General features: G+C 42.1%; 1 protein-coding gene across 2 annotated transcripts in view; it reads left to right on the top strand.

The window, feature by feature from the left end:
* Positions 1 to 21,999, top strand: part of svep1 (sushi, von Willebrand factor type A, EGF and pentraxin domain containing 1) — a 109,147-nt gene that overhangs the window by 57,343 nt on the left and 29,805 nt on the right. For both annotated transcript variants that reach the window (XM_085349514.1, XM_085349513.1), the window contains exons 4-10: positions 5,533 to 5,691; positions 7,455 to 7,634; positions 10,336 to 10,515; positions 13,292 to 13,486; positions 18,552 to 18,670; positions 19,033 to 19,162; positions 20,308 to 20,415. In XM_085349514.1, the coding sequence (XP_085205640.1) occupies positions 5,533 to 5,691; positions 7,455 to 7,634; positions 10,336 to 10,515; positions 13,292 to 13,486; positions 18,552 to 18,670; positions 19,033 to 19,162; positions 20,308 to 20,415 (1,071 nt within the window). The remainder of the gene's footprint in view (positions 1 to 5,532; positions 5,692 to 7,454; positions 7,635 to 10,335; positions 10,516 to 13,291; positions 13,487 to 18,551; positions 18,671 to 19,032; positions 19,163 to 20,307; positions 20,416 to 21,999) is intronic.

The following is a 21,999-nucleotide window of genomic DNA, read 5'->3' as shown; positions in this document are numbered from 1 at the left end:
CAAAGTCGGCCTCCACTTTACAGAAAGATAAAGGAGACGTGTTTCGTTGGGAAAACACGCATCCATTTCGATAAAGGCTCTTTATCTTATCTGCCTGTTTTCTTGTAATGTGTTTGGCTGTCTCACAACGTCCTTTATTAAAGTAATATTTCTCCCTTGTGCACCATGACACCATTAGACTTAGACAGCTGCTCGTTTTAAATGCATATATTATTACTGGGTATTTCTCTTCATTATTAGTCAAACATTGCTCTAACTTCAAATAAGCAGCCTCAGATCAGAGACCGTCTCTTCTCCTTCCTTAGATCATTACTGGGTACACTAGTTTTCTTTGACCAGCTGCCGTCCCTCCACATGGTTACAGCCCAGTCCCAACACAGCGGGATCTTTCTGTTTCATGGTCATCTGGCTGCTGACGGTTCACTTCCTCTCTAAATGAAGGGTACAGTGCACCAGAGTTTACTTCACAGCCATAGGCAATAAGCAGACGGACCCAAAATGAGATTTTTGACTGCTGTGCAATTCAGCAGGATCCAAATACAATTAGTATCCATATGGGGTCTGCCTTTTGGAGCTCTGATGCATTTTAAAGGAAGTTCGCAAAGTTTTCTGTGTGTTAACTTTCCATTTTTTAAAGCATTTTATTTAGGAGTCACAGCTGCTTGTTCTTTCATCATATATCCTTTCCTCTTATACACTGTGTGTGTGTGTGTGTGTGTGTGTGTGTGTGTGTGTGTGTGTGTGTGTGTGTGTGTGTGTGTGTGTGTGTGTGTGTGTGTGTGTGTGTGCGTGTGTGTGTGTGTGTACAGTCATCATGTATGTGTCTGCACTTCTACCTGCCAGCACATGCATCCTGCCAGGAACTGAAATTTTATATTTTTCAGATACAGTATTTCCACTGTTGCACACTGGGTGAATTATTATTCACATTAAAACTAACTAGGCTTCCTGTAAACCTTAAATGAAGCCGTAAAACAGATTCCCGAGGACTCGCACAGAGAGGACACTTTCAGCTGTCGTTACGTCTTATGTAAGATGCCTCCTCGGAGTTTCAAAAACACACTGAGGAGAAGACGCATCAGCTGCTTTTGTTATCAAGCGAGAGCAGCAGACCCATGCTGTCTGCACCAGGGCAGGTATGCCACATGGTTTTTCTTTGAGTGTGTGTGTTTTGATGTGGGTTACTGGGTGCGTTTCAGTGCCAGCAGCCGGTGCCTGCTTTACAGTCGGTTAACATCTCCTGGCTGACCTGCAGCAGCCGAGGAGGAGGGAGCGAGTGTCGGGACAGGCCAGGCTGGCACTGGCTCAGCAGTGGAAAGTCACACCTGGCCTCTGGCTTAGCAGCGAGTAAATGAGTTGTGAAGAATATTAGTACTGTCGATTCTCTGTTGCACTTTATAATTAAACCTGCTCGCTAAATGTCTCTCTTTAACAAAGCCGGAGACCTCGTTACTGCTCCCACTGCTGTCATTTCTATTTAAAATAGTACTAAAGCTCATAATTAGTCTTGGTGCTAACATTAAAGGGTTTTCAATCCCATCAGATATCCCACGTGGATGTACTTTTAAAAAATGTATTAAACATGTTTAAACGATGTGTGTGGGTGTGGATCTAGAGACTTTATGATTTTTCTCGTTTTAAACACACGGCACCAAATTAAACCGTCTGAAACTCCCTCCTCTCTGGAGCCTGTTGTGATTTGGCTGTCGTCAGTGTTGTGGATTTGTTTTTCCAATTAATGCAAACAACTCTTGGAAGCGCTTGAATAGACCGTGACATTTGTAACGGTGCAGCAGCCAGGAATGAAATGACAACTGTTATATTAACAAATTAACTCCAATATTTTGGTCCTTTCTCAATATGAATCTTTGCGACTCTTTCAGCTTGTAACCGCAATCTCACTTAAACACTAAGAGTTATTCATAAGTCATAAGTAATTCCTGGAAATGTGGGTTTGATTATGTGGGGTTGTCGATGATGATCATAGTTTAGTCAGGACCGCTGTAGTCCTCATTTACACAGGCCCAGAGGTGAGTCAGTGCTAGGGGACGGGGTCTTCTCCAACTAGATGGCGAGTGGTTGCTGGGTGAAGTCAGTCGCAAAGAGAGTGGTGCATCAAAAGCCTCCTAGTCATTGCTTTAGTTGCTACCAGATTGCCGTAATCACCCATAATTTGTGTAGATGCGAAAATTGTCTGAAAACACTGGCTAGGTAACACTGAGCGGTAGTGACACTTGAAACGGAGCCATGCATACCGGAAAAGGAGAGCGTTCACCTCCAAAGTGAAACCCGTGTCTTATTATTGCCAATACCTGTCAAAAGTACAGCTTTTACTCTGAAAGTGAATGGTCTTTGTTTCCAGATCGCACTCTTCACATCTTTACTGCCGCTTAGCGAGTAATTGGCAAAGGTTGGAAAGTCCAAGTTGGTGTTACAAACTACAGGTGAACTGCTGGTGACCAAAGCTAACACAAGGAGCTTTTCAGTGCAGCAACCTTCCACAACCACTTGCCAACCAGTCTGGGACACATTTTTTCCCTAGCAACTGATGGTTGCCGCATGGTTGCCAACCAATCACTGAACCTCTGTCTCAACACATATTTGATATGAAACCAGCACATGACATGACGGTATTGTTTTAAATATATTTATTAAGAATCTGATACAATAAAATTATTCAGGTTAAAATTAGTGCTTCAGACATTAAGCAGACAATTTGGGAGCAGTGATGTAACCATGAGGGAAATAATCATCTGTGTTTTCCCCCTAACCCTGTGTTTTGGAGACTGACAACTCAAAAATATTTCGATATTTTGTTAAAAATATAAAGAGTTTTTGAAACATTTCAGTTACTTTTTTGTCAGCTTGTTGTTTAGACGTCAGAGATCTTTTTTTTAAGAGCAAATATTTATATTGTTGTAGTGTAGGGTTGGGATTAATGGTAATAAACCAATTAGATCTGTGCGTTGTAAGAGATTTGCTGTTCTGATGTAGAGAAGGGTGAGCCATCAGCTAATGTGGTCTGGCACTGAGATCAGCTGATCTGTGGGACTGTGGCTGAGCCCGACTTCAAGGTCTACCTGGTTCGATTTTACAAGAGTTAGTTAGTGTTACTTCTGCAGGTAATCCTGGGAGCGTTTTCCTGACTCTACCAGAGGACGTGATGGTAAATTGTGTACAATCTTAAATAACTGAAAAGATCTTCAAGGATCACATGACTACAGCTTCCATCACAGTGGATACAGAGGAACAAAAACAAAACATTTCATTTGGTCTACTGCAAAATACACCAGTAATCACAGTGAATTATGGGAATTGCTGGCTCAAATAATCGTTTGTGAGAAAGTACCAAGATAACAGCTGGTAAGAGCCCTTGTCCCCAGTAACAGCATAATTCAAATAATCATAATCTGATTTTTAGAGGTAATTCCAAGCAGTTAAACATCAGAGACTTATGAGGTCATTGCAGATTACATCAGTGAATTATGTCATTAATCAGGTAATCTGCTCTTTATTACAACCCAAATGAGAAAGTAGCTTTATTTTGATTCATTTTCACTGCACCCGTTTTCAGAAGTTGATCTATGAATAAAAGAAGGTTTAACGAGGTTCATTCGACCCCACCCCCTCCTCCTCATTCAGCCTCACAGCGTGCTGTGACCTGATCCGACTCAGGTGATGCTAATAGGAAACACACTGCATCCTGTGAATGAGTGCAGGTGATCAAAAAGGATTTTCTAATGTTTCCCATGTGCATAACTGGGTTTAGATGCTCATAAAGCTTTCTTTGATTGTTGCATTTCTTTGTAATAAAGATGGTGTTCAGTGCCACAAACGTTTTCCCTGCCTGGAATAATTAACTTTGAGCTGGACTCTTCTTTTTTACCTTGCCAGAAGAATCATTTTGTCATATTTTCCAGATTTTCCACTGCTACATGTCCAGACATGAAAATGATTAAAGTCTGCTCATAAATCTGCGAAGCTATTTTTCACTTCTGTCCGTGAAGCTTTTCGATGTCTTGCAGTCGTCAGACAGTTTTTCATTTCAGTAAAACTTTCATTTTGTACACGCCCGTCCAGCTGTGTGATGAGCCCTTTCCTCTACTCCCTCTTCACCCACGACTGCAGACCTGCTGATGGTTCCAACACCATCATTAAGTTTGCAGATGACACCACGGTGATTGGCCTCATCAGTGACAACGATGAGGCCGCCTACAGGGAGGAGGTGGATCGTCTGGCTGAGTGGTGCGACAGAAACAACCTGCTGCTTAACACCGAGAAGACCAAGGAGCTCATCGTGGACTACAGGAGGAATGCTGACCCACATCCACCCATCCACATTAAGGGGACGGCTGTGGAGCGTGTGAGCAGCTTCAAGTTCCTGGGAGTCCACATCTCCGAGGATCTCACCTGGACGACCAACTGCTCCAAGCTGGTCAAGAAGGCTCACCAGCGCCTCTTCTTCTTGAGGACTCTGAGGAAGAACCACCTGTCCTCAGACATCCTGGTGAACTTCTATCGCTGCACCATCGAGAGCATCCTGACCAACTGTATAACAGTCTGGTACGGGAACTGCTCTGCCTCGGACCGGAAGGCGTTGCAGAGGGTCGTGAAAACTGCCCAGCGCATCGCCAGAGCACCACTTCCTGCCATAAAAGACATCTACAGGAAGCGGTGTCTGAAAAGGGCTGGGAAAATCATCAGAGACCCCAGTCACCCATCACATGGACTCTTCACCCTCCTGCCCTCTGGGAGGCGCCACAGGAGCCTCCGGACTAAGACCACCAGGTACCGGAACAGCTTCTTCCCCACAGCTGTCAGACTCCTGAACTCTGCCTCCTGACATCTGACCCACGTTAAACTCATGGACTGAACATACACACACCCACAATGGACAACTGTACCCTCAAACACAATAATAACATGGACTGAACCACCACTCACAACCACTAGCACTTTATATAGCCTCTGTAGAAACTATCTACACCCTCACTTATCTTAACTGCACTACTGTATAGCTCTGTGTAAATAATCATTCTGTACATTCGATAATCTTTAATCCTACAACTGTTTACAACTTGCATAGTTCCCATTTCTGTATAGCTGTATATCCCAGATTCTGTAAAGTTATTTATTTCATATTCTGTATAGTTTTTCATATTTATATCCTGTTCATATCCTGTACATAGCTTGTACTCACTACAGCCTGTACATACTTATAGTTATAGAATATTCACAACATACTTCATACCGTGTACATTATAACATACCATAATAGACCCATTTCTGTAATATACTCACATATCTATATTATTGCTAATATATATTGTAATATATCTATATCACTAAAGCACTTCTGGATGGATGCAAACTGCATTTCGTTGCCCTGTACCTGTGCATGTGCAATGACAATAAAGTTGAATTCTAATTCTAATTCTAATTCTTTTCCTACCAGATGTCTCTTTGTGTCTTACTTGTGTTTAAATTAAGAAGGGATTTGTTTTTTAACTGCAGTATCTCTCATCTTAACAGCATGCCCACCTGGAACTTATAAACCAGAGGGAACACCGGGAGGTGTGAGCACCTGCCTGCCCTGCCCTGACGCCCAGCACACCTCCCAGCCTGGCAGCACCTCCCCCGACGACTGTGTCTGCAAGCCGGGCTATAAGCCAATGGGCATGGCCTGCCAAGGTAAAAGCATCCGATGCGTTAAATAAGCAAGTGGATACGTGTGAAACAGGATGATGGTCTCTTCTGTGTTGCCTTTCTAAAAGCTTTAATACTTTAGTCCTGCTGTTCTGAATATTGAGAGTTACACAGTGTTTTTAGTGTTTTCTAGCTTTAAGAACAGTGTTTTTAATTAAGCTGTTTGCATGAGCAAAAATATTCACATGCAAAAATCCCCACTTGCACTCTTCCTGTTCAGCCCACCTGAACCAGAGCTTCTATTACAAGACCATCTATTATTTTAATATTCTTGTATTACAATTGTTTTGAATGTTTTGCTTAATCTGCATAGGCGAACCGCAGATTATGATAGATTCACTGAGCTTTAATGATACAATATAAAACTGCAGTAAGTTGTGTGTGTGAGTGAAGCTTCAAAAACAAGAAGGCAAAACATTTATCTGTTTGTTTCAAAGCATCACAAGGGGATATTGGAGGGTACGAACCCCAATGTGATCGCACCAGGTTTCATCTAAAAGATTTGATCTGATCCCTTGGTGCAGAGGATGAATATGCTCTCAGGGACAAAGTCTATCCTATCTTATTTGTCTACAAACTAGATATCATGAAACCTGTGTTGTGTATGAGTTTTCAGTGTGTTTTAAATAAAATGTCATCCTGAGCCTTCTGTGTTCTCCTCTCTCTGCATCATGCTTTAATTACTTTTCATGTTCCAGTGGGACTTTTTATTGTTGGTTTACTTCCTGTTTTTATTCTTCTGCCTGTGTCTCATTCCTGCATTTTTTCAGATCATCTGTTTGTCCTCCCGATGTTCTTATCAGTTTTTTCCCATATTAGCCAACCCGTTTTCCTACGGAAGCCCTTTTCTGCCTTTTTAAAAATAAAAAATAAAACAATTCTGACAGGAGGAAGTTAAAATAATAATAAAAAAAACGAACTTGAAATTTGTGGCCGAAACAAGCTTCCATAGTTTTCCAACAAGTGTCCTGCTTTTTCCCACTTTGCCTCCTTGTATCTTTTCCTCTCCTCTGTTTAATTCTCCTATACTTGTCTCCTGCATATAGGACAACAAACAGCCACTTCACAGGTACTCAGCTTCGTTAGAGGTTAAATACCTGGAGCTTTCCAACAGCTATTAGAACTGAGGAAACCGTTCAGATGAGACATGAAACATCTTTCTAACTGTATTCAGGGCAAAAACTCTTTAGGTTGAAAGTCTCTTGAGCGTCCTAGCCTGCTCTCATTCTGTCCCCAACATGTGATTTGTAATGGTGAACACACATTTTAAAATGTGTATAAACATGCTTCCTAACAGAGAAATATGTTTCGTGAAGTAGGAATTTGTGGCCTGTAATCGCTTTCAGGAATAGTGGTGAAAAACATGAAGGGCAGTAAATGAAGTGATAATCTGGTGAATTAACTGGAACAAAAAAACAAGATATTCCTCAGAGGTATGGGATGACAGCATCATGTATCCAGTAATTTTGCCAGTCCTCCCATTCCTCGAAGAATGAGCCAGTGATTTCCAAACAGCAGTTCATCTGAACACATTGAGCTCCATTAATCACCACAGTCATGCACTGCTTTCTACTTTCTCAGGCAGGAAGAGAAAATAGAGTGTTGAAGGTTGATATGCTGTAATTTTCTGCTTACTTGTTTTTTTATTCAGTTTTTAATCAACAAAATCAACTTTCTGTCATAGTGTGTCAGTTTGTGTGTTAGCTGTAATGTAAAATTCACCCGCTCCTCTCCTCTCCTCTCCTCAGTGATACATTGTCCAGCACTGTTGCCCCCAGATTATGGCTTCTTTGTCCAGAATGTATGTAACAACCACTTTGACGCGGCCTGTGGTGTGCGATGCGAGCCCGGTTTTGACCTCCAAGGAACCGGCATCAGACTCTGCCAGGCTGATGGCACCTGGTCAGGGACACCGGCCAGCTGCAGAGGTGAGGAGAAAGCCTGATGCATGTAATATTACAATGATGATCATCACAGGATCATCACACAATGAAACTTTTGTTGATGAAAAATCCCTCAAGACTTTCAGCTGAGAAATATACACAGCTGTGAAAATCAGCATACTTAAGAAGCTTTTTAATTTTCTTTTAAAACAACTATTGGCTGATTGATTGATTAAATGGTTTTTCTTTTTTTCTGTCATATGTGCCCAAGTACATGTCTGTGAACCAAAAGTTCAGGGATCAGATATTCAGTTTCACAGTTTTGGTCGTCCAGCCATCATTCATTTTCTTCCTCTTATCCAGTTCAGGGTTGAGGTGGGGATGAAGCCTATCCTAGCTGCCACAGGGCGAGAGGCAGGGTACACCCTGGACTACTCGTCTATGGGCAATTTAGAATCACCAGAACTGATCTACATACACAGAAATCCTAACAGATCACATCAACTCTAAAACTGAAGCTTACAGATCGAAACCAGAAATTCCTCCATAAATAGAGTCATCGTTACTGCAGACTGGGAGGCAATTTTACCTGCAAATTGATGCAGGCGGTCAGCAACTTTCCTTTTCTGTAGGAATATGACCAGAATACAACCAGCTGACTTGAGTACTCCAATACCAAGAGATGCATCACAGGCGAGTTGTGCGCATTGGTGCAGACTGACGACAATCCCCTTGAGTCAGAGTGAAGTTGTTTGGAGGCAGGTTGCCTCCCATCAGACAACCTGAGCAATCGCCCTGCCATCAAAAGTATCCGTCCTGAGTTTGAGGGTTTCCACAAACCGCTTCTGGGTAACCAGTTGGTTGCTGCAACTATATGCAAAGATTCTCAGAGAGCCAAAAATGTAACAACGTCACTGGTGAGCCACCGATTTACTCCTAGTCACGCAGAGGTGGCCGTCATATTTTTGCTCTAGTGTGACTGCGCCATAAGAACTGTGATTCATGCAGACCTTTTTTATTAGAGTCCAAGAATAAAAATATGCAGCTGGAAGCAAGCGTAATAGGTTCCCGTTATATTATTAAGCTTTAAGTGAGAGGCCTTTAATAAATTACCGACATATAACACCATGCCATTACAAACACAAGCCCGTTTAAAGCAGGCACGATGATATACGTATGGTACTTTTTTGCAGCGTTCATTTGTGTGTGCGTTTGTGGATTTATTTTAAATATCACCCAGCCAGTATTTAGTCTAGCTTTTTCTCTGCACCCTAATGTCCCATCATATCTCAAAAACTGAGAAGAAAAGTAAACAGTGAGGCAGTAGTCGAATGTCGAAGTCAGATGGGCTATTAAAAAGATTTTTGTAGTGATCTTCTCATCGTTTAAGGCTTTTTGATTAGTCTGCTTCTTGATTGATTGTAGTGTTAATGCATGGTGGTATAATGCTGCTCTGTTCTGATATAGTCGCAGCTAAATGTGTCTGACGTGCTTTACATATTTCATCATACAGTACTCAGGGTGCATAGTTATGACACTGAAACACAGAAGCTTTTGTGATTGATCGCAGCAGGTTCTTCCACACCATATCTCATATAATTCCGCATTAAACCCTAATCAAAGCATCGCCTCGCCTCTGACGCCCGCCAGCATTTATAAACATTTCTGTAGCCCTAAATCACTTCATCCAGATGTAAGACGTGTCTCGATCTCTTGTACTGATTTGCTTTGAGTTTCCTAAAAGTCACAGTCGGTGTGTGTTAGCACGTAAAGCTCTCTCGGCATAGATTGAGATCATATGTGTTTAGACTGAAAGAGGAATCAACGTTTACTGGGAGACTACTGCTTTTCTGCCAGGCCAGATGTTGAGAGGAAGAAAGGTAGGGGAGGATTCAATTAAAGAGAGGTTGCTCATGGATGAAGAAAGAGGATGAAGATTGCGCGGAAGGAAGCAGAACGGAAAGAAAGCTGAGAAGAGAGAGCTAAGGTCAAAGGATTAATGAGGAAAGTGCCAGTTTTAACAGAAAGGCAGCAGCGGCAGCAGCGTGACTCATACAAATACCAAGACACTGAATACTAAAGGGTGTGTGTTGAAGATTTATAGTATGTGGCTTTGGGTATATGTTTCCTATGTGTGTGTGCATATGTCTGCTTGTATGTGTTACTCTGAGTCTAGTCTTTACCACATACTGTTGGACCTCCCAGCTAGTTAAGCCCTGGGGGAGACGGGGGGGTCTACTCTGAACTGCCTGTCTGTCTATGGATGGTGATGAGAAATAACACACTACACACCCTTTTCTAGACCTCAGCATAACTCAGAACAGACACACACACACCAGGATTTTCTTTGTTTATTTCATTCGGGACTTTCACACTTTGGGTTAAATCATAGGTCACAGTTTATAGCAAACACATACTGCTGTACATCCCTGCAGTTTACTCCTCCTCTGCACGTTGTGGGTGTTTAACAGTTACAGCAAACAAAATAATCAAATATTTTGTGTTTAAGTTATCTTGAAATGTACAGTTTGTCACTGTTTGTCATTATTCGAGGCCACACTTCCTATTTTTCTGAACCTTTTGTTCCCTCTGTGTCTCAACAGGAAATTAAATAGATAGAAGTGGCAAAATAAACCCAAGCAACAGAAGATACAGATCCAGCTGAATATGATAATAAATAAAGCAGACTTTGTTTTTCTGTTTTGTTGGTTTGGGTTCTTCTGTTTATTTTCTCCTATCTTTGCAGTACGCTCCTGCCCGCACCTGTCCCTGCCCCAGCACGGCTTCCTGAGTTGCAGCAACAGCTTTGGCTCCTACAGGGTGGTGTGTCAGGTGGGCTGTGATCGGGGCTACAGATTAGAGGGAGACTCCGAACTCACCTGCCAGGCAAACTACCAATGGAGTGGGCCCCAACCTCGGTGTGTGGGTAAGCTTTCACTCCACTGTCAGCCACTATCTCACACCGTATCCTAGTAAGATGGAGAAACTCGGCTTCGTGCTGTCATGGGTTTAATTTGCTATATCAGTGGCTTTTCTAAACCTCATATCTGAAAGCAACATATGATTACAAAACATGACTCCAACATTCACTGCAAGAATAAAAAAAGAAAAATGCCCCACAGCTGGTTGTGATGATGCATTGAGAGTTTTTGAACCTTTGGCTTTACTGATTCATCTGCCAGCATCTTGTTTTTTCGGTGCTGTAGCGCTACATTTCCAGCTGAAACTTGCAGTATACTGTTAATGTTATCAAGTGTGGTCGAGAGGTCTGGTTCAGTGAAATCAAGTGACTTTTAACCCATTTAAAAAGTCTTGCAAATAATTAGGTTAACTGTTAACAGGTCAGTAATGTGACTGGATATTACAAACAACATCTTAGAGAAGGAAATATTCAAAAGAACTGTGTTTACAAATGGTGGAATAATTTCAGAATAATATTCATTAGCGTAAATCTTTGAAGACTTTTAATCACTGGCAGTACAAACAATACAAATACACTAAAGATCAAAAGTTGTCACATCTTAAAATGGAAATAAAACTCTTTGCATTCAGTTTTTATTTTACGCATCGTCCCAACTTTATCAGAGCTGGGCTTGTAAATAAATAGTGTCAAAATCCAATAACAGCTAAAGCATTGATTTGGGCACCGAGAGAAGTAACGGAGGCAAAAAGTGAAGCCAAAAGATCATGTAGCTGAACAATAGAGAGCTTTGAACACAAATACAATTTTTAAATCAGCTCTACGTGTTACAGGTAGCTAAAAATGTACGATTTATGTTCTTTGAGTTATTATTTGGATTTTTTAGCTTTAATTGAACAGTAGCGTGAGAGTGCTGGAAATGATATGCAGGGATTGGTCTGGGATGGACTCAAACCCGAGTTCCTACATTAGCCTTCAGCATGTAGGAGCGGCCTTGTGTTGGCTTTTCTATCCACCACTTACAAGTCAAACAGCCTGAAAGCGCTCAGATTAGCTGAGGTGACAGCTAGTTGTAAACTTTAGGTCTAATTACATTTTAAGCTGGTGAGTTATAGAAATTAAACTCCTCCCCAGCTGCCACGAAGAGTCAATTTGTATTATTATCAGGGTGTAAACCTGCGTATTTGTGATGGACACACGAGGAACTGTTTTTTTGTGCACTTTTTTTGTTGGCTTAATTTTTCAGCCATGGATGTTGCTGCTTAGACATAACCTGCTGCCTGTTCAGTTATTTTTGTGTGCTCAAGTGTGGTTTTGTTTTTGGCACCAAACTGTTTTATTCCAGGACTTTAACAAAGTGGCACATTCTGTATTTTCCCCATTTTGGGCTAAAAATAATTCATTCCCAGTTTAATAACCCTCGTCACATCGTATCCAAGAGAATTCATCTATTACAGCGACATCTTGACTTGTCTTCAGTCAAAGTCTTTATTCATGCAGTTATTGAATTAGCATTGTTTTCCATAATAAATCTTCCCAGCCTTGCTTTCACTCAGATACACAGCAGTCCTCTCTGACAGTAAATATGTCTTGCAGCATGACTATCATTCAACTGAGCGCTCGCATGATTTGTTTTGCTTCTGCTTACTGAAACGTGTCTGGCTGAAAAAACACAAAGACAATCTATCAAACAAATGGCCCCGATCTGGGTTCCTATGAAAAAACGGTGTAGTTTACAAGCGTATGTAAACACGCATATACAGCGGTTAAACATATGGGGCGTGTTTGCGCAGAGACCCGCCATGGCACAAGACACATCTGCTTTCTCACAGCAAAGCTACAGTTACCACATATACACAACACAAAATTACCCACACACTCCAAAACTGATAGTTAAGTCAAAATAGTCGCACACACTAGTGCCCACCACAGAGAGCACCCAGGTCATGCACACGAACACACAAAAAAGGGACAGTGTGAGAGCGTTTAGCCACAAATCTCCGGCCGGTGCTGACTCACTTCCAACCAACCAGCTAGATGCACTATTTAAAAACGCCTGAGCCATCTGCTACCAAAAAACTCTCTCCATTCCTTTATCAATAACTCCAATCTCTGCACTGAGTGAGCCGCTGCTTGTTTGTTTGGCCACCTCTGCATTTTCCTGCAGACTTTAGCACAACTAAGAGGACTCTGCGGGCTGCCGTTGGTTTGTTTCTGTGTTTGCTTGCTCTGTGGTGAAAGAGGATCAGCTCGGCTGCCCTGAGAGGATGCTGAGATAGATTTTTTTTTTTTCATCCGATTGTAATCCCCGATGTCGAATATCCCTCGGAGTGAGCTTTCCCTGCAAAGCAGCTACAGCTAGAGCCAATGAAACTGAGATTTGGCGAGGGAGAGAATGAAAACGATCTATCCGTCATCAAGAAAAAAGCCACACTGGCCTCCAGAAATGCTTGAAAGGCCTCCTGTGTACGAGCCCTGCGGTCAGCGCTTTCTTAAGTTGATTTCCGACCAAATGTTTGTCGTTTCCGTGCCAGTTTTTGATACACAGCGGCCGAGAATAGCTTTATTGTTGCCGTTTATGGTGGAGCCAGCTCAGAGGAAGATTTTATCACATTCGGTTAACACACAGGAAACACGGTCGAGATCTTCCAACTCTATTTTTTTTTCCACTCTTTTGTTCAGTGTTTTCCCAGTTTTATCTTTATAAGGAAATCTTTTCAGCTACTTTTAATAACAAACAAGAGACAGATTGATAATCTGTCTCTTGATCTTTCCCACCCAGAGGTGCGTTGCCCTCCCATCGTGACTCTGAAGAACATCTTTCTGTCCCCTCCTGCTTGTGGGAGAAGAGCAGTGTCTCCAGGCTTTTTTTGCCTCCTCAACTGTCGTCCAGGTTACAGTCTCCAGGGGAACAGGAAGGCGGTGTGCCTGAGCTCTGGGAACTGGACAGCCAATGTCTATAAAGCTGTCTGCACAGGTAACTGTGTGTGTGCGTGTGTGTGTGTGTGTGTGTGTGTGTGTGTGTGTGTGTGTGTGTGTGTGTCTTTTCCTAAAGAGGGAATCTATCTTTCCTTTCTGCAGGACTACGGTCAGGGCAGCGGTCAAAGCTGCAGTGGCTGTAAATTGTCTCTACAGTTGTAACAAGGAAGTAAAAAATACAGAGGCCAAGACCCCTCTGCTTGAAGCTCTGGAGGCTGAATGATGGAGTTTACAGTTAGGTTTGATCATTTTGTTTCTCCACATGACTTTGGAGTAGAAGAAGGGCCTGTATGCTCAGGTCCAGAAGTATTTTTGGAATTTTGCCACCACAGTGCAGTCAAGATATCAAACAATCAAGATGCGATTGACGTGCAGACTTTAGGGCTTAAAAAAAAGTGTTTGTTTTGGATTTGTTCTTTTTAAGGATTTTTTTATACACAGTCCCCCATTTTCACAGGCTAAAAAGTAATTGGACAATTGGCCAGGTTAGGTCTGCTCCCTCATTAATCCAGGACAATCTAAGCACATAATAAACTTAGATTCCTACTTCACTAGAACTCTCAATGAGGTGTGAAAAATGGAGGCGACATCCAGATACTTATAGACCTGACTATGTAAAGGAGTCGTTTTGAAAATACAGACATTTCCTGTCTTTCTAAGATGCAGAAGGATCACGTCGGTACACCAAAGTGTGGTCAAAAAGTTCTGCATCTCTGCCAATTAAAATGTAAAAAAACACATCTGATTTAAATTTAGCCTATGTATGCTTCAGAGTTATCACTTTTGTACCACTTTAACTGTTTGTGATTCCTGCTTGGATCACTTGTGCATTCCTGATTCTTGCAGGATCTCCTGCTGTCAAATGATATGATGAGAAGGGCAGGTGAGAACTGAAGAGTGTATTTCTGTGGTTGAAGAATTCCTGCATTATAGATAGACAGCTTCAGTTGTTTTTTCCCTGAAGAAATCGTATTGTAGGTCTAGACCCAGCTATCATAACCAGTGAAACTTCAGGCAGTTTGACAGAGAAGTTACTTGTTGCTAACTCTGCAAAGATAAAATCCCAGATGCCAAAGTGCAATTTGTCAGAACAGAAATCCCTTGAAGCTAAGCTGGAAGCAGTCCAGAGGCACACAAAGAGAAGACCTTGAAGGTGAGATTGCCCAGATTTAAATAAGCTAAGGTTCCTAGTTATGTCAGGATGGGAATCTGGCATAAACATTTGCCGAATCAAATATGCAAAGCCATCTGCTGTGATGACCCTTTGTGAATATGGGAGCTGAAATAAGCTTCATTGCTAGGGTAGCAGAACTATGGGGATCCATTTTGTCATTTTGTGTGTGGTTAAAATTAGCAGGTGATTATTTAGCCATAAAGTTGGGAAGAAGAGGAAAGCACTTTGCATTTCTCCCTCCAATACTGAGTAATACACAAACACCCCCGAGGCCTCATGATTAAGATTTCTGTTTAAGACCATTTCATTCCTGTGAAAAACAAGATACAGCATTATTAGAAACTTGACTTGAAATCACTGCCGCATCTGACTGCCAACCTTTTTTTAGTAGTTTTGCGTGTCGTATGTGATAAATGCGGTCAAAAGTTGATTTTATATGGCATGAATGGGTGGGAGCTTTTAACAGGGAGCTGTATTTGCAGTTCAGAAATAGAAGTGCTGTTAAGAGTGAAACATGAAGATAGAGAATAAATGGAGAAAGAGGATGATATGAAAAGAAAAACAAGAGGAAACTTGGAGTGAGAATTTTTCCATTCTGTTATTTTTTCTCTGCTCTTCCAAAGGCGAGTATGAAGCTAATCTCCCCCCCTTAAAGCAGACCTCGGGTCACTAACTCAAACCATACTGTGTCCGAGCTTTCGAGTCTATCCCCTCAGCTCAGACTGGGCTCTGGAGATCATTATAACAGACTGCAGTACTCCAGATGCCTTGCAGGTGAAACAGGTGGTGCAGAACTGCTCTCTGTCCCCCCACCCCACCCCAAATGTCCTCAGTACCCTCATTTCCTCATGGAGAAAGTTTGCTAATGAAGGAACTTGTGTCATTAAGGAGAGGAAGAGGTGCCATAAAGATGAAAACGAGGGGAGAGGTAAGGCGGACGGGGAGGTGAGAGGGGAAGATGAGTCAACTGTAGGTGTTTTAAAATGACATGGCAGAGAGAAGATGAGTTTTTCTGATACTGTCAGACACAAATGGGCTGGAGGGAGGAGAAAAAAGATATAAAAAAAAAAAAGAAAATGTAAATTAGCTGGAAAGAATCAAGGAGAGCTGCAATATGGGCGGCACATAACGAGCGCGAGAAAAGTTGTTACAAAGATGAGAGTGTTCGACTAAAGCTTCTGGCCTTCCCCTCCCCTCACTTCATGTTGATGACACCCAGAGTGAAATATGTTTCCCTTGTTATAAAGATGAAAGGATTCGATCTGAGCTCAAGTGTGTTAGTGTTTAACGGAGACGGATGCCTAAGTGGATGGGTCATCGGGTCCAGATGGGAGCAGCTCTGTTGCATAACGCAACAGGCATGACCACCGCCGATCGATGGGAGAAATCAGCTCTTGGAGGCTGAGCTTGTTTCCTGCAGGCTTGAACTGCGTTCAGCTGAACTGTGCTGGCTTCTCATTATTACACCATGCTGTATGGAGAATGAGACAAAGGAAGAAAATGTTTCATGCAAGGGTCACGGTGGCTCCGACAGCCAAGCAGGTGGACTGCTGAAGGTTTTTTCCAAATAAAGCTAAACTTCGTCCTGACAGTGCCTAGCTGTTTCCTGCTGGAACAATGAGAGGTTTTGTGCATTATCTAAGGGAAAAGACTATTATAATCGAAGTAAAAGCGTTGAACTTTGTGCAGATAGCTTTTAAAAGCTAGGTTTGTCAAATGTTTGACAGACACTTGATATGAGGTTTATTTATTTTTGATAAATTATTGAACCTTAGTAAACACCAGCTCTATGTGGCACAGACATTTGAGTCGTAGTTGTGTGGCACTGTCTTCACAAGTAGTCGTCCAGGCTGCTGGAGCTGCTTTTTACCAGTGGATTTACAAACCAACATAACTCTAGCTAATTTGCTCAGAGAGGGCTATAATTATCTTGGAATTGTCTTTTTTTCCCTTCAAACAATCAAAGTACAAACAGATTGAGTAGAGAAAACAAAAAAAATTGGCCAGCAGCTGGAAATTTTCTTTATTGATTTAGTTAACTTTTATAACCAAAAGCTGGTTTTATCTACCTCTGCACTATGAGGTGTTTGGAGAGTGCTACAATACTCACATAAACAACAAATCATACGAGCTTAGAGTGCTAAACAAAAACATACTTTTTTTTCCTTGGCTCTCTTCATAGAGTTGTAAAAACATATAAGCAATTCACTCTGTCACAATATCAGATTACTGCTACAGGATTCATGATCAGAATCAGCTTCATTGGCCACGTATGTGTAGCATACAAACAAAGAATTGGGCTTTCTTTGTTCTCAATTTACATAACCGAATAGACAATATGTGTGGCATATTTGTATTTATAGGTGCAGCGGTGCAAATATGTTGGAATAAATACCAACAGGTGAAGTGAATAACACTGATTATCTCTCCATCATGGCACCTGTTAGTGATATATATTAGGGGGCAAGTGTACATTTTGTTGTCGAAGTTGATGTGTTAGAAGCAGGAAAAAAGGGCAACCGTAAGGGTTTGATTGAGTTTTGCAAAGACCAAATTGTGATGGCTAGATAACTGGTTCAGAGCATCTACAAAACGGCATCTCTCTGGGGTGTTCCTGGTCGGCACTGATCAGCAACAGAAGTGTTCCAAGGGAGGAACAGTGGTAAACCTGTGCCAGGATCATGTGCAGCCAAGGCTCATTGGTTTACATTGAGTAAAGGCTGGCCCGTGTGGTCTGATCCAGCAGACGAGCTACTGTAGCTCACATAGCTGGAATTGTTCAATGTGGTTCAAATTGACAGGTGTCAGAATACACAGAGCATCAGAACCAGACCATAGAAGAATGGGAGAAGATCTAGTCTAATGATGAAGCATTGTTGCAGACCATGCACACCCTTCCATAGAAACAGTACTCCTTGATGGCTCTTTCAGTAGGATAATCTGTCCTGCCACAAAGCAAAAATGGTTCAGAAACGTTTTGAGGAGCACAACAAGTTTGAGGTGTTGGCTTGGCCTCCAAATTCCTTAGATCTCAGCCCAACCAAGCATCTGTGGGATGGGCTGGACAAACACGTTCGATCCACCTCACAACTTACAGGACTTAAAGGATATGTTGGTAACATCTTGGTGCCAGATACTACAGCACACCTTCAGCAGTCTAGTGGAGTCCATACCTCGACAGGTCAGGGCTGTTGTGGTAGCAAATGGAGGACCTGGTGGTCATACTATTGTACCTAATCACAAACATCTGGTAAGAATTTCATGTCAACAGCACCTTTAGCCAATTTACTTAAAAATTGTACGTATTTGGGGTCAGTAGCAGGTATGTTGGTGGACGTTGAAGTGTAAGTAACAGGATAACAGTGTTTTGCAGGTGCAGGTAGTTGTCAGTAGGCTGGAGTCTTAATCAGGCAGTTCGAGGAGGTGAATCGTTCATATTTAGATACCACTGTTATTATCAATCAATACCTCTAGACTGCAATACCTCTAACAAAGAACTAACAGCGATTTCATTTGAGCTTGATGCATGTTGATGTGCTGGGAGTGACGAAGGGAGTGTTGAGCTGGAGTAAAAGCAAGAAAGAGTGCTTTTTATTCCGTGTCTTTACTTGGACTGCACAGAATCTAAGAGCGAGGTCTAGTGGTGCTGGAGCACGAGCAGTGGTGCTGTCTCACTCTCTCTTTGATTGCTTATCAACAATGACAAACTGCCTTGTTATGTTTTAAGCTGTTGGGGGCAATATGACATCACACGCCTGCTCTATCAGCGATAATGAGGAGCAGGTTGAGGTCAATGTCTGCGGGTTATGATGAAGGAACATCTGCAATAGTTGAATCCAATTTCATTCTCTTCTTCTTCTCCACCTTTTTTGTCCCTCTGTCTTGTTAGATACTGAGCCACCGTGGCTACAGTGCCCCGACAACATTGTTGCAGGGACAGTTGAGCGCCGCGGCACGGCCATCGTCAGCTGGAACGTCCCAAATGCCACGGACAACTCTAAAGAAGAGGTTAGATATTTGAGTAAAAAACAGTCAAATTAGATGCTACTTAATTCTAGAATAGCTTGATAATTATGGGGTAATGGTTTCCCGCCCTTGGTATCAAAAGTTTGTTGTATCCACAATAAACCTGTAACATATGATAAGAGGGCACAAGCATGAGCTAAAGTACAGTATTTATTGCATACATGGCATGTGACATTCTGTGGTTTACTTTATGTGGTAGGATAGATTACATGGCTGTTTTGTAAAATTCTCAATTAATTTGCACAAAAGTAAATCTCTTCTAATTTATTCAGCTTTCAGCTTCCTGCTTTGAAAGCAGTTTGACTCTCTTCTTCTTCACATTTTGTTGTCTCTCACTTCTCCAGGTGGTGGTCCAAGCGAAGCCAGTCTATAGTCTTCCACAGCTTTTCCCCATTGGCAAGGAAACCATCACATACTTTGCTACGGACCGCTCTGGAAATCAGGCCAACTGCTCCTTTACAGTCACCGTCATCGGTGAGCTCATCCTTCTGGGGACCACATAAAACCAAACAATGGATGCTGCATGTGGCCTGTGGCAGATTACAGAGAGCGAGGGGGGGGCAGAGAATTCGGTCACACAGCGTTTATGTTGTGTTTGGACAACTGCTCCTGTCCTATACAGAATCAAATAAATGATAAAAAGTGCCTTTTTTTAGTAAGCAGAGTTTGCATGCTCCGTGCTCGTGTGGTTGTCTCCGGGTACTCAGACTTCCTCCCGCAGTCCAAATACATGTGTGTTAGTTTAACTGGTGATTGTAAACTGGTCGTGCTGTAGGTGTGAATGGTTGTCTATAAAAAGTGAATATGATTGGCAACTTCAAGCAACTATGGACGAAATAACTACTGGCAACATGAAGTGGGCGGGCTGACATATGACCTGATAGTAAACGCATTAGAGGGTCCCTAAGTTGTGACTCCATAAAGTTGGAAAAGGCTCAAGTTCCCAGATGACTCTGAGTGAGATAAGTGGAAGAAGAAAGATGGATAATTAGTGGATAAATATGCTGATACAGTGGGACGTAGTTTGTAAAAAGGGTAAAGACAGTGAGTGTCTTTTAAGGTCCAAACTCGTCACCTCTCAGTGGGGACACTTTACCGCCAGTTTGTTACTGGATTGCTGCAGTTTGTTTCAGTGATTTCACCGAAGCACTTTCAGAGATTTTAATTGACTAACTTAGCAGTAAGTTCTGCTCCAGCAGGTGCCAAACACTGTTTGCTGTTGAGAGTGAATAACAGGGGTGTCCCATGTCAGCCACCCAGTAATCACTGCAGTCGGGGGAAAAACCCCAAGCATGGTAGCTGTGAACATTTCCATATGTTATTATGTTGGTGGAAAGTTGTGGGTTTTTTATTAGAGACATGTGTTCAACTCGTGCCCTCTGACACTCTCTGCTGCTGCTGCATCGAGAAAGTCAGATGACAGAGTCGCACTCGGCTCCCCAACGTTTTTTTTTCCTCACTTTATCGTCTGTTCAGCTCTTTGTTTGCTATAAATGCCTTTGTACCTAAATATTATTGAGTTTGCGGCCTGATTTAGTCTATTTATAGTGACTGGCGTTCAGAAATGTGACTTTAACAAGTTTTCTCTGTCTGTGCGCTTACTTTCTGTCTGCCTCCAGATACGGAGCCCCCGGTCATCGACAGGTGCAGGTCACCGCCCGCGATCCAGGCCACGAACGCAGAGACGGCGGTGGACTGGGAAGTCCCGCAGTTTTCCGACAACTCAGGTATGTCTGGTCGCTCCTTCTTTAGACCGTTTATTCTTTTGCAGCTCTGTTCCACTCTGCTCCACCCACTGTCTCAGTCGATGATGGCTAAACAGGATCTTTTCCTCTGGGAGATTGGAAAAAGAAGGTTCTGCGAATAACGGTGAAGGACACTGGACATAGAGGACCAACTGTAAGTGGGTGCATGGACGCCTCATTAGCGCGTCTGTGTTTAGAGAGAGAACGGGCCTAGCGGACAGATGAAGCTGTTACAGCGTCTGCGAATATCATTAATGCGAAAACAGATGGAGGCAGTGGAGAGAAGCAGGTGTTATTGCTATGAAAAAAGTTCTTCTGTGGGAATGCGTGCTCATTCCACCCATTTTTCACACAGTCTGGATAATTGTGCGAGCAAATGCAGTACTCGAGTCAAATGCTTTGGACTGTCAGTTCATTATGTTTGTGGGTTTTTTTGTTTTTTTTAATCAGAGTGATTGTAGTTGTTATGTTAAGACATTAATCACTGTCTAGGTGAAGCTGACGCTCTAGCAGTACACCCACTAGAAAAATATCTGTTTAATTTACAGCATAAGGACTTCACCTAAGTGACAGTTCTTAGAAGTGTTGTTCATTGGCATAAAAAAAGTAAAGTTGTGCGGTGATTGTGGTTCTGTGGTGACTCGAGACTAATCACTCACATTTCATGGAGCTGCTCTTAACCGATTCCTCTCTAAGACAGTGTAAATGTAAACCTAGAAAACATTATGGAATACGATTGCAAGAAAAATGTTCTGTATTTTTGCATAAATATGACCTTGAACATTTACACAAGTGCAAAAAGTAGAGACAGAGAGCCCAATTACGTAAATATAAATATTATACTGGGATGTGTGGGGTTTTCCTTGGCTCAGAATGACTCTTTAGGGGGAAAGTATGCACGTAAGCATGATTGGTTTGCACATAGCTAGGCAAAGATTCTTAATTACATTAGTTAACAGAAGAGTTTTGTTATTTTTGGCTATTTTATAAAGAAAAACATCTGAGCTTTTCGGGGGGTTTTCTCGAAACTGAAAAGTGTCAGGCCTAAAATAAATTATCCACAGCAGGTGAACTATAGGAAATAGGAAGAATTTCAGTAAAAACCTGACCCAGGATCTGACAGGCACATCTGGACCTTCAGTTGATCCATCTACTGTTCACTGAAGCCTCATCAGAAATGGTCTCAGTCGAATTGTGGGTGTCATGAAGCCGTTTTTAAGGAAGGGCAACCTTGAGAAAAGGCTATGAGGTTTCAGGAGCCAGTTTTCTATCCCCTTTTGTGGAAAACCAAAAACCAGGAGCCACAGAAATAAACAGACATCTTAACCTAAGAGAGAGGGAAGGCAGAATAGTTCGTACAGTAGCAGTGACGGTGCTTAGTGGGCTTACTGGGAAGATGAAGTGAGTTGAAAGTACAGGCAGGTACTTCTTTTTACTGGTTAATGTGCGAATTTCCTGACTTAGACTTAATTTGCAAATATGTCTTCAGGCTTCACTTTGGATTAACTTTTTTTTCTTTTTAATTCAGAATAATATAGTGAAGGATGAGATAAATTAAACATGTAC

The sequence above is a fragment of the Diplotaxodon limnothrissa genome, linkage group LG3, assembly GCF_057381915.1.
Source record: "Diplotaxodon limnothrissa isolate DT_005_m linkage group LG3, D_limnothrissa_male_GT1.1, whole genome shotgun sequence".
NCBI classification, from domain to species: Eukaryota; Metazoa; Chordata; class Actinopteri; order Cichliformes; family Cichlidae; genus Diplotaxodon; species Diplotaxodon limnothrissa.
This window is presented reverse-complemented; position numbering and strand designations above follow the sequence as displayed.